The following is a 16162-nucleotide window of genomic DNA, read 5'->3' on the forward strand; positions in this document are numbered from 1 at the left end:
TAAGCAAATTTTTTATGAAATAAGCAAGATTCAAGAAAAAAAAGAATGTGTGTGTACTTTGTACGCACGTAAGAAGTTATACTTCTACTACATATTATGTGATTTTTAAGACAATACCAAAAATTTTAAAAAATAAAAGAATAAAACGCACACAAACACATTGAAAAGTGCCACAAAGAAAAAATGATCTCTGAACGATAATAATTGTTGGCAAAAATTTTAAATACGCATTTTCTGAAAAAAAAATTATATAACAAATATACTTACAATCATAACATGCATAAAAAAATAAAAAAATAAAACTTGCATCGGGAATTGAACTCGTGAATTTCGTGGCGCTTTGATTCGTAATCGAAGCGTAGACTAACTCGTCCAATCCCACATTATTTATCATGTGGAAAAATACGGTAACTGAACGTTGTACTGTTTGACAGTTGTTTTGAAAATTAAATTATGTAGTTTAAATTTTGTGGAAGAAAATATAAAAATATAACAAAACAGTAAGAAAACAATATATTAGATGAAGATTGGTAGAACTTTTGTTGGTAATCAAATTAAGTATGTAAATCAAAGCATTACATACCTACTAGATAAATTAATCTACGCCAAAAAATCATAATTTAAAAATAAAAATCGAACCTAATTTGGGATTTCTCTCTAAAATCCGCATTCTTGAGAAAATAAATGTATGTATTTCAACCTAATCCAAATGTATAATTACAATATGATTATAATAAAAACTACTTACCAAATTAGAATGAGTTTTCCTTGTCCAATTGTCCAAAATAGTCCAAAAGTCCAAAAATATAGGTATATGAAAACTATTTAAAAAGGGAGTATAACTATTAACTAACTTTTGTTTGTTGTTTCTTTTCACACAAATTTTAAAACGCAACAACCATAAAATTTTAAAACGCAACAACCATAAATAATCTAACTACAGCTGTGCCACAGCCGCCATATTGAATAATTTTTGACATGTCATTTGAACATCCAATCAGAACAAAGTTATAATGCGCATGCGCCCGGTCGCTAGGTTTTACCATATAAAAATTCACCCTCTATCGCCGGTAAAGAAGTATAACTTCAAAAAACCTGTAATAGGGCTGTCAATGAGGGAATTCCATCCTACTACATCGATTTACTTGATATTTTCACAGTAAGTAGGGAATAGCTCATGAAACACAGTCTACCCTATGCCGATGTGCGCTTTTATCTTGTGGGTGGTACCCACCCCTTCGCGCGTGTGAAAAATGATTTGGTTAAAATAGCCACGGAAGAGGCTAGAGAATCTAATTTTAAGCAAAAACTGTTCTATAATTATTTTTTGCAAACTCAATACTTTTTCAGTTATTCGTGGTTGAAAATTGGCCATTTTCATTAAAAAATGCCACCTTTTTGGACGGATTTTCGTCAATACCTTAAAAACTATGCATCTAACAAAGAAACTATATAAAATATTTCTGTAGGTTATAAAAAAACAAAGAGATTCGTTCCTTCATAAATCTTCTAGTTAAAATAGAAAGAGGGATATGGTAGGTAAGAAGAGTTTGTTTTTCTTTGCTGCATGCTCCAATCGATGTATTCAACTTGAAATAACAGAGAAACGGTCGATTTTAGGTGTATAATGACACTTACAACTTTTATAGTGCTTGAAAAGACCTTTAAAATGAGCACTACTAAATGTCCATTACATTCAAACTAAGCGAGATATTCTGCAAAAAATTTGATGACTAATGTATTTTAAGAAGAAATGAGTATATTTAACCCCTCACTCATCAAAATTTAAATACATTCGCGTCCAGTGCTTTCCAATTCCTTCCAGTATTCTCTACATCGAGCCGCTTGTAGCCAGTTTCCTACTAATCTTTTTATGTCGTCGGTCCATCTAGTCGGTCTTCCACGGCTTCTTTTATAGTTTCTGGGCTTCCATTGTATGACTCGTCTTGTCAACCGTCCATCTTATGTTCTAGCTAAGTGCCCTCGCCAGTTCCACTTAAGCATCGTAGCTCTTTCGATGACGTCTTCAACTCCTGATCTTTGCCTGATTTGTTGGTTTGTTGTGTTGTCTCGAAGGCTCACGTTCAGCATTGCACGTTCCTTGGTTCTTTGTGTAACTCTGAGTTTATTCGCGGATTTTTGCGTCAGTATTAAACTATTTGCATCATAAGTTTGTACAGACATCATCTCATTGTATTGATTTGCGTGTAAAGATTAAATGCTTTGTGGAAATGCTATCAATGAGTGTCCCCGTTTAGGATTTTGTCCTCTTCAGTGTTTGTGGTGAATGTATTGTGATGGATAGTAAAAGCAAACAGTCCGAAAAACGCACTGGGTAAGTGTGGTGTTCTTGGTGTTCCTGGGTTATGCCGGACGGTGGTGTCCAGAAGGCCAAAAGACAACAGAGAAGAAAGTTTGATGGAGTTGATGTTGGTTCCATAGACATTTACGTGTACTGTCCGTGCTTTGCTCTCGACCAATCTCCCTAGAAACCATTGTACAACGACAGGCAGGCCTGCGTCCCTCGTGGGCGGTCAGGAGGTGGCTTTTGAGCGCAGCGTGGACAGTGAGCGTTCGAGTGGTGAAAATAGTTGCGGCTATTTTCTTGGGACGAACAGGTATAATTGTGCAATGAAGTTGGGAAACCGCAAAAAACCAACTTCTCCCTGTTCGGGGTAGGGAAGAGGATATGTTATAGGTGGGTGCGGTAGGCTAACGGGGTAGCCTCGAGGATGTTTTCGTATTCTACTGGGAGTTCGTCAATGCATGTTTGCATTAGAGCAGACGGTGGGTGAATATTTTTTCGCTTGGGCTTTGCGTGGTAGAATACGTGGCCAGAAGACGAACAGGAACATTTAAGAGATTCTTGTGTGTCGGAGGTGGGATCGTTGATTACTTTGGTTGTGAAGTTCCTGTTCAGAGAGTTTATTCTCTCGATAATTGTGGGTATGTTTGAGAGGTTATGGATTTCGTTTGAGGGATATCTCCAGTGCTCGTAGTTGCATCTACGCAAGATTCTCCGTTCCACTCGCAACAACCTCTCTTTCTTTGCTCTAGTGCATAGAGAGTAGAGGCATGATTTGTACTCAATGACGGGTCGAATATAGGTCTTGTAAGTGTGTAAGAGAGTCTTCTTGTGTGTCTTGCCAATACGTCCTGAGAATGGGTTGAGAAGTCTGGCTCTGTTCCTTACCCTATCTAAAGTTGCCTTTAGGTCTGCGTCCCAGTTAAGAGTCCTGGTAAACTGTACTCCCAAGTAGGTCGCAGTCGGGCTGAGAACAAGCCTTTCTCCCATCAATCTCAGTGGGTATTGGTCGTCTTCATTTCTTATGATTTTTGCTGACACAGAAGGGGCGCGAAACACAATTGTTGTTGTTTTGTTCGCGTTCAGCGTGACTCTCCACTTACAACACCAATCCCCGACCGCGTCCAACAGAGCCTGGGCTCTTCTGTGGATGAGTACAGTTCACCAAGAATAGCTGAAAGTCTGAAAATAACCACGCCCATGATGCGCATTCGTCATCCGACGGATCTCGCACTGAGCGTTCACTTAATATCTACCGTTTGTGAGGAGAACAAGTCGGTACAGTCTGCGAAACATTTTTTGTAAGTACGAACCGCAAAGGAGAGTCAATTTAAAATTTGAAAATCTGTGGTGTGTACATATATTAGACGTGGAGTTTAAATCGAATCTGAAGGGAAAAGTTTTAAATAATCAGACACGGGAAGTGATAGCAAACGTGATACATTTTATGAGAAATGAAGCGAAAAACAATGAACCGTGTAGAGATTTGAAAAAAGTGCAGGAACGTGTGGTATTGGCAACAGGTGTTAATTTAAGCAGCGTTCAAAAATTGCTCGGGAAATGCAATTAATTGAAGATGGCGAATGTTCCTCATTTGCAACTCCAAACAAAAAGAGAAAAAAAAGCGCTTCAAAAACGTGCTTGGACGATTATGATATAGGGCGTCTTCGACGTTATATAATGGATTTTTGTATAACACAAAACAAGTCGCAACTGTGAAACGGATACATAGAACATTTGCAGAGGAGTACAACTACTCAGGTTCCATAGAAAGCCTACGAACAGTAATTAGAAAGATGGGATTTCGTTGGCGAAAAACCAGAACTAATAGAAAATTATTAATGGAAAAGCCCAATATTCAACATCTTAGACTGAATTTCTTGCATAGTATAAAACGTAACAGGAACGCAAATTGCCCAATTATATACATGAATGAAACATACGTCCATTCATCTCATACCTACCAAAAGAGCTGGTCTGATAGTTCAAACAAAGGGCATACAAAAACCAGTATCTAAAGGACAGATGCTTGTAATAGTGCATGCTGGAGGTGAAAGTGGTTTTGTTAAAAACGCTTATCTGCGCTACAAACCTACTATAAAAACAGGAGATTATCATGATGCAATGAACTACGACAATTACCAAAAACTGGCTTCAGGATAAACTGATACCAAATTTGCCACCGAACAGCGTTTTAGTGATTGATAATACACCGTATCACAACGTACAAACTGAGAAATGTCCAACTATGTCTTCAAGGAAAGCAGAAATGCAGCAGTGGCTGACAACGCGAAATATTTCCTTTACAGATGACATGTTGAAATTTGAACTATACGACATTATACAATTACACAAGCCTCGGTTTACAACCTATGAAATTGACAAAATACTTGAGGATAAAGGACATTCAGTTTTACGGTTACCCCCGTATCATCCGGATTTGAATCCTATAGAGTTAGTATGGGCTTCTATGAAGCAATATGTCGCTGAAAAAAAATGTCAGTTTTGATTTTAAATTAGTGGAAAGTTTGTGTGGACTGAATAAAACGATGACGACAAATGCTATGGAAATGGATACGAGAAAGTTTATAAATATCTCTTTTAACAAAAGGTACTGGTACAAACACACCATATTTATGCTTCACCGGGACCGAACATCTAATTTCTATTAGTATTGCAATAGACGATTTTATTACTACTTTATTACCCTACTGCTTACGCCCTTTTCTCCGAAACCTTTTTGGTCAATATAATGGTACTTAATATAAAGTATAAATAGTCAATATAAAAATATAATTTTTGGTTTATAATGCCATAATTTATAGCAACACAAGCGGTTTTTGTTGGATCTATTTTATTACATCTCACTTTGTAAAAAAATACTACAAATATACTGAAGAAAAGTAATGACAATAATAATAATTGTATACGGGACCTATTTTACGTTTCTATATTTGTGTCTCCGATTGTACCTATATTTTAAATATCACCCGCGCGTACAGGCTATCTTTTTCCTTCCGAATGCGTTTTCACTTCATTGTTCGGCGCAGGCAGTTAGAATTTCATACTTTCAGCTATTCTTGGTGAACTGTAATGGGTTGTATCGAGAAGTTGTCGTGAGTAGAGCCGTGTCGTCTGCATAGAGAAACAGCCGAGTGCCTGGGATATTCAGACAATGTACAAACAAAACACATTGGTTATAAACCTTTCGCTTGAGACACATGGAAATTGAACTTTTTATATAAAAATATGCCACAAAAATACGGCTTCTTTAAATTAATAGTTTCATTGGAAGATACACATTTAATTCAAATTTTGCAGACTGAAAATATGACTACTCGTATATTGTAGGCTTAGATATTCTTCTTACAGAAAAATAATTTCTTCCCGAGATTATGTTCCCCCACAAAACTAAATATTACATTACCTACCGGTTACTTATGCCGCTATAGTATATTATTCAACGAGCATGTAATGATGACTCTTACTCACGATGATGAAGTTTGCTACACGAGCCGTGGGCGAGTATGGTAATTCATCGGAGTGAGTAATAGTCATTACATGCAAGTAGAATACTATACTTTTTCTACGACCTTTTTTATTTGGGTTAGTAGAAAATATAACTATTATCAACTACTAACATTATTCAAAATCGAAAGATTTTATTTTTCATAAGAAAACATATTTTATATAACTATGGCAACACTGTTAGAATTGACCTCTTTGAGCTTACGAAACAATGAAACAGACAGTTGACATTATTGTCATGGAATGGAGGTGGCTTTTTAAAAATAAGACATATTTTAAGGCAATTACACGAAAAGGAACGCGTGCTCTCAATAAAAATTTATTGTACAATAACAGTAAGTGTAACAGAATTCATTGATATAAATTTCATATCCGTAAGCCCTTTTACGGAATTAATAGCGATTGTTTATATTTACCTTTGAATAACGTCAATCTTAAAATGTCAAATGTTGAAATTTAAACGTAAAAAATATACTAACCCATTGTTACAGTTAAAATTCCTTTAAACATTTTTCGAATTAAATTGTTGATATAAATTACAATGACTATTTTATTAAATAAACAAGTTTAAGTATTTTATTTGCTAATAGGTATATTAAAAGTGCCATGCACCACTTGAATCTAACTTCAACCCGTGAGTAATGACCCGTGAGTGATGAACCCTTACTCACGGGTAAAGTAATGGGTGTTATTATCTATTCAAAAACAGCGAATAATGAGCATATTATTAAACGGTCGTAGAAAAAATATTTATAACAACTGTGTGTTGGATTGTACTAATTTGTACTTACATAAATAAATTACAATAAAATTTTGGTTTTGAACAGTTTTATTCATGAAATAATCGCAACAAATTGCACTCGGTCTCTAAAATTACTATAGAATTTTCGCCCTCGTGACACTTTGACATAATTTCACTCGCCTTCGGCTCGTGAAATTAAAACTGTCAAAGTGTCACTCGGGAAAAATTCAATAATTTTAGAGCTCTTGTGCAATTACTACTGAAAACTTTTATTCATAGACTATAAATTATATTTTTCCTGATAGTGGAGTCACTGAAGGTGGATAAGAGCTATTACCTCCGATTTCGTTGAACCTCCATCGATTTGCATGAAAATTGGTGAGTGGTTAGAGGATATCTCAAGAAACAAAGGTGACATGGTGCCAACTTGCGCTTTTACCCTGGGGGCGGATGCCACTCCTTCTCGAGAGTGAAAATTATTTTATTAAAAATAACCGCATAATTCGATAGAGGGACAAATTTCAAGCAAAATTTGTTATATAAAGTTATTCAAATAAATCAAAACTTTTTGAGTTATTAAAGATCAAAGATTTTAAGTTTTTTTGAGAACAATGCATGTTTTTAACCAATTTTTCATCAATAACTCAAAAAGTGTAAGATTTTACAAAAAAGTCATTATTATCAAAATTGAAGCTAATAAACAATGAAATAAATCTCTTACTAGAAAAACCTTTTAATGTTAACTAAAAGTGAGTTATAGGCAGTTGAATTTATATTTTTTTCGGCGAGTAAAAAACTCTAAGTATTCAAGCTGAAATAACAGGAAATTTATGCATTTTATAGCATAAACTTATTAAACATTTGTCAAAGTACTTTAAAATATCTCTCAAATGAGCCCCCGAACATGTTGAGAGCCTTAAAATTTATGCTCCAAAATTCTTTCAAAATTTATCTTTTAAAAATTTTTCCAAAAAATGTTATTGTTTTTTTTAATAACTCCATTCGTGTTTACGATATGACGTTCATCTAAAAACTTTTTAAAAGTTGATTCCAAGTACTATGTAAGCATGTTAAACCTAGTGTTCTAAACCCCTTACTTTTTAAAAAAATGAAAGGTTAAATGACCCCGGTTGCATGGTTCCCACAGCAAAATTTAAGATTTAAACTTTTCTATCTCGGTTATTTTTTACCCTATAGAAATAGTAAAACAGGTAGAATATTTGGCATAGAAAATCTAAAATTTGGTAATATATAATTTTTTACGTATATTGAGTATTTTTGGAGTTATTATCAAAAGAATATGAGAATTACAATAATTTTAAAAATTTTGATTTTTTTAAATTATATCTTTTTTTCAAAATATGCATTCTAAACCGGTCAAAATTATCGAAAACATTACTTATGCTAATATAAAGAAGTTTTTGTAAGGATTACTATAAATTTTAATTTTTGTAGAAATGGCGTATATTTTATTTTTCACTTTTTCCTAAAAAATTCGAAACGGTTCTTTTATTTTCATTATAACTTGCTTAATTTTGACGCTATTATTTTGTTCTGAAGCTCATTTGATAGGTATTACGAAGTACTTTGACAAATGTTTAGCAGGAATATTTTATACATTGCATCGTTTTCCCGTTATTTAAGCTTGAATACTTAGATTTGAGTACTCATCGAAAAAAATACACATTCAATTGCCAATAACTCACTTTGAACTAACATCAGTTTAGTTGTTTATGTGAGGAATGTATTCAATTTTTTATTGTCTTCAATTTCAGTAATAACTTTTTTGTAAAAGCTTATAGTTTTTGATTTATACGTGAAAAACCGATTTAAAACATGCATTTTTTTACGAAAAAATAAAATTTTTGGTCTTTAATAACTCAAAAAGTGTTGATTTATTTTAATAACTTTATATAACAAATTTTGCTTATAATTTGTCCCTCTATGGACTTATGGCATTATTTTTAATAAAATAATTTTCACCCCCGAGAAGGGGTGGCATCCACCCCCAGGGTAAAAGCGCATTTTGGCATCATGTCGCCTTTGGTCCTTGAGGTATTCTCTTACTACTGACCAATTTTCATAAAAATCGATGAAGGTTCAACGAAATCAGAGGTGAAAACCTTCAGTGACTCAAGTGACTGCACTATGAATAATGATGTTACATTTACTGAGAAAATTTAATTAATTGATTTCCTTTCCAATTAAAAAGGTTTTCAAATGGTTTCGGTCTTACTAAAATTATAGATTACAGATGAGATATATTTATATACAGGGTGTACGTACGTCCGCATATTCTTCGTTTCCGAGATACGGGGTGTTGAAATTTTTCTTAAAAACGTACTATTTATTTATTGCTCTAAAACCGGTTGAGATATGCAAATAAAGTTTGGTGGGATCTAAGAGGTAGTTATTTTTTGACGAATTTTTTGATACTTATACAATTAAGAATTTGATATTTATCATGGTCGTGCATACGGGTAATGGTTTGAATTTTTTAAAGAAAAAAAAGTAGTAAGCCACTGAAATATGTCAACTTGACCCTTAACGAACTAAAGTTATACTTTTAATATTTACAATATTAAAAAAAACTTTATCAGAACTAAACTTCTGGTTACACCATTCGTGGCATCTAAAAATTTGCAAGCCAACGAATCGCCAGAGCAAAGAAGGCCGAAGAAAATCTATAAAGTTGCATCTCACTACCCGCCTGTTCAGCACGGTAAAATTCCAACAAAGCTTAGTTCCCAATAATCAGAATAGTAGTTGAATTAATAAAAATAATAAATAATCATTTCATTGGGAATCGAAACAAGAGCCGTCTTATTTTAGTTAGTTCAGAAAGCGCCAAGAATGCTCTAACTAGTTTCAACTCTTGTTAGAGTCTTTTTAGAGAAGACATATTTGATTCTCTCTGAACCACTAATCTTCTGGCTGTCAGTCTCGACCCACAAACGAAAGATTATGATAACATGGGTGCCGTGGCGGCATCTACTAAAGACGAACGAAAGTTTTACTTTTAATATTAACAATATTAAAAATAAAACTTTATCATAACTAATCTTTTGGTTACACAATTCATGGCTTCTATTATAATTTACAAGCCAACGAATCGCCGGAGCAAAGATGGCCGAGGGAGATCTATAAAGTTGCATTTCCCTACCCGCCTGTCCAGCACGGTAAAATTCCAACAAAGATTAATTCGCAATTCTCAGAATATTAGTTGAATTAAAAAAAATAAGAAATAATATTTTCGTTGTGAATCGAAACAAGAGAGAGCGCCAAAAGTTCAGAGAGCGCCAAAATTATTCACCTATTTTCAACTGTTGTTAGAGTCTCTTCAGAACGCACATATTTGATTATCTCTGAACCACTAAAATTCTGGCCATCAGCCTCGACCCACAAAAAAAAAAGATTATGATGACATGGATGCCGTGGTGGCATCTGCTAAAGACGAACGAAAGTTTTACTTTTAATATAAACAATATTAAAAAAAATATTTAAGAAACGCTCTGCTTTAGTTACGAGTGAATAAAATTAAACATATTATAAAAAAATCAACTAAAAAGCAAAAAATAAAAAAATTTAAAAAATCGAATAAACGGTTTTCACACCACGCTTTTCTTTAAGGTGATACAGTAGCGATCAACAGGTAGCCAAAACGCGTTCCAAGATTGTGGCTATAATTTTGAATATTTTTTCGAGATATTTGGCACACGTATTCGTAATATAATAAACAATGGCGGTACAGAGCCCAATTTTAAAAATATATTAATATGTGGAAATTACTCTGTAATTAAATACAACATTAAAAAAAACGAGCCTGTACCGCCATTAAGAAGAACAAAAAAATACACTTTCTTCAAATAAACTTTTTTATCCGATGCCTAGATTTTGTGTCATTTTGGAACTACTAATGAAATAAAAAATTTTAGTAGTTCCAAAATGACACAAAATCTAGGCATCCGATAAAAAAGTTTATTTGAAGAAAGTGTATTTTTTTGTTCTTCTTAATGGCGGTACAGGCTCGTTTTTTTAATATTGTATTTAATTAGAGAGTAATTTCCACATATTAAAATATTTTTCAAATTGGGCTCTGTACCGCCATTCTGTATTACATTACGAATACGTGTGCCAAATATCTCGAAAAAATATTCAAAATTAGAGCCGCAATCTTGGAACACGTTTTCGCTACCTGTTGATCGCTACTGTTTCCTCTTAACGAATGTCGATCTGGTAGTCGAAACGTCAAATAATAAACAACTTATTTTATAGTTTTACTCTATTCTTTACAAGCTGTTTAATAAAATCAAATAGTTGTTAATATAAGTACAATATTGGTATACTTAATAACATAATATATATAATAAATGTATAGCACGGAGAATTTTTTTGTTATTATACGAGTAGGTTCATGTGAAGAAAACCTATTTATATTTTTTGCAGAGATTTTGGTATATTTTTTAACTATTACAGTGTAGTGTGAAAATTGCGATATTTTTAATTTTTTGCTTCTTATTAAAACGTTTGATATTTAAGGTAAAATTAGAATATTTTATCTTTAAAAACATAAAAAAACTTTAAACTGGCGGATGCTAAAAGATGTAACATTAATTTGTTGCTTCGATAACTGCAAAATCAGGCAACACCGTTCATTGTTTATAACTATTGTAAAAAATTAACCTACAAATGTGTTATTGCTCATAAAGTTTTGTATTGCTATCCTTAATAAACTCTTAAAATGTTAGATAAATCCATCAATTTGTTAAAAAGTTATTTTATTTGTTTATCACGTAGTTCTTTTTCTCAATGACATTAGTCAGAAAATAATGAATAATGAACATACACATGAAAGTTTAAAATTTAAACTATAAATACGTATCAAAAACAAAAAGAATTAAAAAAAATAACTTTTAACTTTTAGTCGTAGACAAAATCTTTTTTCAAATTCGAAAAGCTGCGAATTTTTATTCAATTTTGAAAGTAATAGAAAGTTTGGGAAGATTAAGATTAAAAGTAGGATTTATTTTTTAATTCCCAGCTAATTTGTTTATAATAAATCAAAAAATTAATTAATATTAGTTTAGTTTTAAAGATAAAGACTTATATTTCTATTATAAAGTATGAGATTATTCGAATAGAATAAAAAATTGAAACTTTTTGGGAAACATATATTTTTATATCCTTTAAACAAATTTCGTTGTTTATTTATTAACAATATTCCTGAGATATGAAATTTTTGGGCGCAATGATAAAAATATCCAAGTTGATTTTTACATTTTCAACAATCGCCATTTTAAAGCATACTTTATGTTTTAAATTTTTTTTTAATTTTATCTTAAATATAAAGCTTTTGATTGGGAATAAAAAAAAAGAAATTTATTTAGTAATAATATATTACTACACTAAATAACTAAATATAATAAAACTAATAATAAATTATTACACTAAATTGTTAATAATTAAAAAAAGACGCCGAAAAATTTCAGATTTGCCACAAATTTTCAGTTCCAATCAAGGTCTTTTTTTTTGCTTATTTCCCTATAAGGGTAATGACGGAATAAAAGCAAAATACGATATACAATAGATGATAACTTTCTAATATGGTAAAATATAATTTGCACCTTTACAAATAATTATTATATCGTCTAAAATTAAAGTTATATACAGTTGGAAAAATGAAAGAATACCCATGAACGATCACATCAATCACTTATTTTGTATTTGCTATCTTTTTCTATAACAAACGTTTGTTATTTATAGCAAAAGACAGCAAATACAAAATAAGTGATTGATGTGATTGTTCATATGGGTATTCTTTCATTTTTCCGACTGTAATAATTTTATAAATATATAACATAAACTGTTTTTTATTTTATTATTTTATTCCTTTTAAATACTTCTCAATAACGAAATATTGCTAAAAAGTTTTCTGGGTTCTATTATTATTTATATGAAAAAGTTACAAAAATTTATATAGTTAAGTATATAATACCATTAAGGGCAATGAAAATTTTTTGAAAATTTAAATAGATTTGTTGTTATATTCTTACCAGCAGCACATTCAGCAAAACAGAAAAACAGAACGACAGCAACAATTTTCATCATCGCTTCTTTGCGCCCGAGACCGGAGATTCTCAACATTTTTCGAATTTTCTTTTGCTCGCCCTTCAAACTTTTCACGCCGCGGGATGACCAGCTTACAACTAACGAAAAATGATACCAAACGCAAAATGGCAACTTGTTGCTGGCTGATGTTGAGGTGGTGTTGTGATAGCGCAACAAACTTCGGGTGACTCTTCATCCCTGCTGCCATGATTTGGCTTTTATAGGATACTGCCCGGCCCACGTTCACGGAACCGAAGACCTTTTGTTACCCTTCTGCTATTAGGGGGCGAAATTTGGTGGTGCTAACAAATCCTAACCAGTGTTTGCTGATAAATTTAACAGTTCTGTATATTTAAATAAAATATAAGGGGCATTAGGAAATATACCAACAATAAGAGATGGACTGAATTTCTGTGCATATAAGATAAGCAGAGATAAGAGGGTAAAATTAACATTAAAAATTCAATAAATAAAAAAATGTCTTAATAGTGATTTAGGAAAAAAATTGGTTTTATACACTTCTCCAAAAAATTAACGCACCACCTTCAAATTTGGTCATTTTTAATGTCTCGAATCTCCTAAATTTGTCCGATTTTTTTTTAATGTTTATTAGGCAATCTGTTATAACATATAACAATAGGCACATTTTATCTGAGAAATAATGACATGAAGAGATTGTGACCAGCGCCACACATCTATATAGAGATAATATTAAATTACTGTATTACATAATATTAACTTAGCTACTGTAACAATATTAATGTCTGTGCGGTAAATCTAATAGTGTCTGTCTCTTTAACCGTTTTGTTTCCTGACTGTTGTCTAACAAATTAATTGCAAGCACATTCGCGTGGCTTTCAAGACGTACGATGTATTTTGCACTTATCCGATTTAAGTAATTTTTTTAACATGTTATAGCCTTATTCTTTAACAATATCGCTGTAATAATATATTTGCTAAACAGGTAAACTGTCATTGTATATCGGATGTAACAATCAAACTGTGATTTTCTCAAAGTTCACATGACTCCGTTGAATATTCTAGCATTTATAAAATACTGAAATTAAATCCCAACTATAGCCTCATGTTTTCTTAACATTCTGTTTTATAATTCATTGGCTTACGTTGGATAATAAAAAAGTTAATTACTTTAACAACTAGCCTAGTTTTTCTTTACTACAGGGTATTTTTAAATAAGTATGGCAAACTTTAAGGGGAAATTCTGATCGGGTCTTCACATTGTAATTTTTTGTCATCTGTTACGCCTTTCCTTCTTGTTTGTTTCTTGTTTCTAACCCTCCTGTCTCTGAGAGTGAGTCTAAGTAATGACCGTGGCATTCTGCTTTGGGCAACTTTGAGTTTTGTTTCCATGACCTGGGATATGGAAAGTGTTTCGGCACCGTAAGTCGTATGACTGGAAGAACACATTAGTTGAACCTCTTTTTTGAAATAATTTGGCATGGTGCTCTTAACGATATCTGATACAGCTCCATATACGGCTCATTGCTAAAGTCATTCATTTTGCAGTTCAACGGTTGGGTTGTCCCAGGTAATTTGGATATCATGGTCTAGATATTTATATTTAGGGACTAATGCTATTTCTTTGCGGCTTCTGCAGTTGTTAGGGTCTTCTGATGATGCGAATTCAGCTACCCGGTACAGCAGGGATAGAGGGGTAGATTTCATACAGTTCTTAGTTATTCTGTACATTTCATTTAATGCAGTAGTGACTTGTTGGACGTGTCTAGATCTACCCCATACGGGATAATCCCCTGATGAAGAATATAAAACATCAACCAAAAGTCAAAGCATCAGCTGTTGACTTTAAGACATATGGGTTTGCACCCACTTGCTCAGTACAAGTTTCCGGAGAAGGTTGTTTCTCATAGTAACCGTTTGTCTTGTACTCTGACAGTGGAATTTATATGTTAATGACTGGTGTAGTATGACTCCAAGGAAATTTTGACCTATCAGTATGTTTCGAGTGTTATCCCTCCCAAGATACATTCAGTTTTACATGCCGGCTCTACTTATGTGAGAGTTTTCCCTTTTACGGCGATATCAAGTTCGTCAGCCTAAACAAAACTCTTAGTTTGGGGGTGTATTGTCTGGTCGTTGGTGTAGATAATAAATAGGGACGGCGCCAGAACGCTTTCTGGAGGTAAGCTATTTTTTTGTGTTCTCCATCTGCTCTTCCTTTCTATTTAGCAGAACGTAGAAGCGTCTATTAGACAACAGTGACCTAATGATCTCGACCAGGTCATAGTAAAACACAGTGTTATAGACCTCAGTTTGCAAGGTTCTGTAATTTATGGTATCTTATGCCGCTGTGAGGTATATCAAGGACACTATCTCTTTCTGCTCAAATCCCACCTCTATGTAGTCTGTTAAGTTCAGTATTTGGTCTGTGCACGATATACCTGGCCTGAAGCCTGCGCTTGCTTGTTGAGGAATTAGATTTGCATATAATTTTTCCTGGATGTGGTTCAAAATGCGGTGTTCATTACCAGAGAACGGCAGATCTCGCCAGTGGCGCACACCTACACTCTCCTACACGCAACACTATATAATATATACACGAAATTTTCGATCTTCTAAATCTGACTGAATTGAAAATTGGTCCAAATTCCATCTTAAATTTAAGATAAAGTTTTACCCATTCATATGTCAACCATCCATTTTGGACCAAGAGTATGGATTTTACGGCCCTTCCTATTTAGGGTCTGTTTTTCGTTCTCGTCCCTAAAACTCTCAAAAACTTCGAAAATTTAAGTCCAAATTTTACGCCTTCTCATAATACTAATCATTACCTTTCCAACGCATGTCTAATTTTGAAAATCGGTTATACCATTCAAAAGTTACCGAGCTCAGAAATATGACTCAATTTCTATTTAAAAAAGGAAAAATGTTTGTGGATATGTATGTATGTATGTATGTTGTATGTATGTATGTATGTATGTATGTATGTATGTATGTATGTATGTATGTATGTGGAAAATGAAACCGATCTGAATTTTTTTTCTGTGTTTGAAGAGGTGGTCAGGGCCGATTCAGAACCGGTGTAATTTGTGACTTTTGACCACCCATAAGCCAGCTATAGGACTTGGTAAGTACAAAACGGCATATTTTTTGGGGGTATATATCTTTGGTTTTAGAAGAGACAGGAGAACCGCAAGTACACCAAATCAATAATGTTGAGATAAGATTTCAAGTGGTGTCTAAGCCGTCAGGATCAGACATACATACGGATCAGAACCTACGAATTGAGCTAATAATTGAGTGTTTGTAGAAGGTCTCTAGACGAATCTAACGGTGTATACCCCATATCCGGAAAAATTCGTGTTTTTAAGTTATAGGCCTCATAGGTATGATCAAATCTATTTCCTATGGAAAAAAACGGTTTTTCAAGCTCAATAATTCCTGTAATAACTTCAGTTATCATACTTGACTTTAGACGCATCAGCTACTACTTGTCAACA

General features: G+C 33.1%; 1 protein-coding gene across 1 annotated transcript in view; it reads right to left on the reverse strand.

Moving 5' to 3' along the window:
* LOC114339254 (uncharacterized) overlaps positions 1–12889 on the reverse strand; it is a 265488-nt gene extending 252599 nt beyond the window's left edge. The window contains exon 1 of the mRNA XM_028289881.2: positions 12629–12889. Within this exon, the coding sequence (XP_028145682.1) occupies positions 12629–12719 (91 nt within the window). The 5' untranslated portion in view covers positions 12720–12889. The remainder of the gene's footprint in view (positions 1–12628) is intronic.
* Positions 12890–16162: the final 3273 nt, after the last annotated feature.

This window comes from Diabrotica virgifera, chromosome 8 (genome assembly GCF_917563875.1).
Source record: "Diabrotica virgifera virgifera chromosome 8, PGI_DIABVI_V3a".
NCBI lineage: Eukaryota > Metazoa > Arthropoda > Insecta > Coleoptera > Chrysomelidae > Diabrotica > Diabrotica virgifera.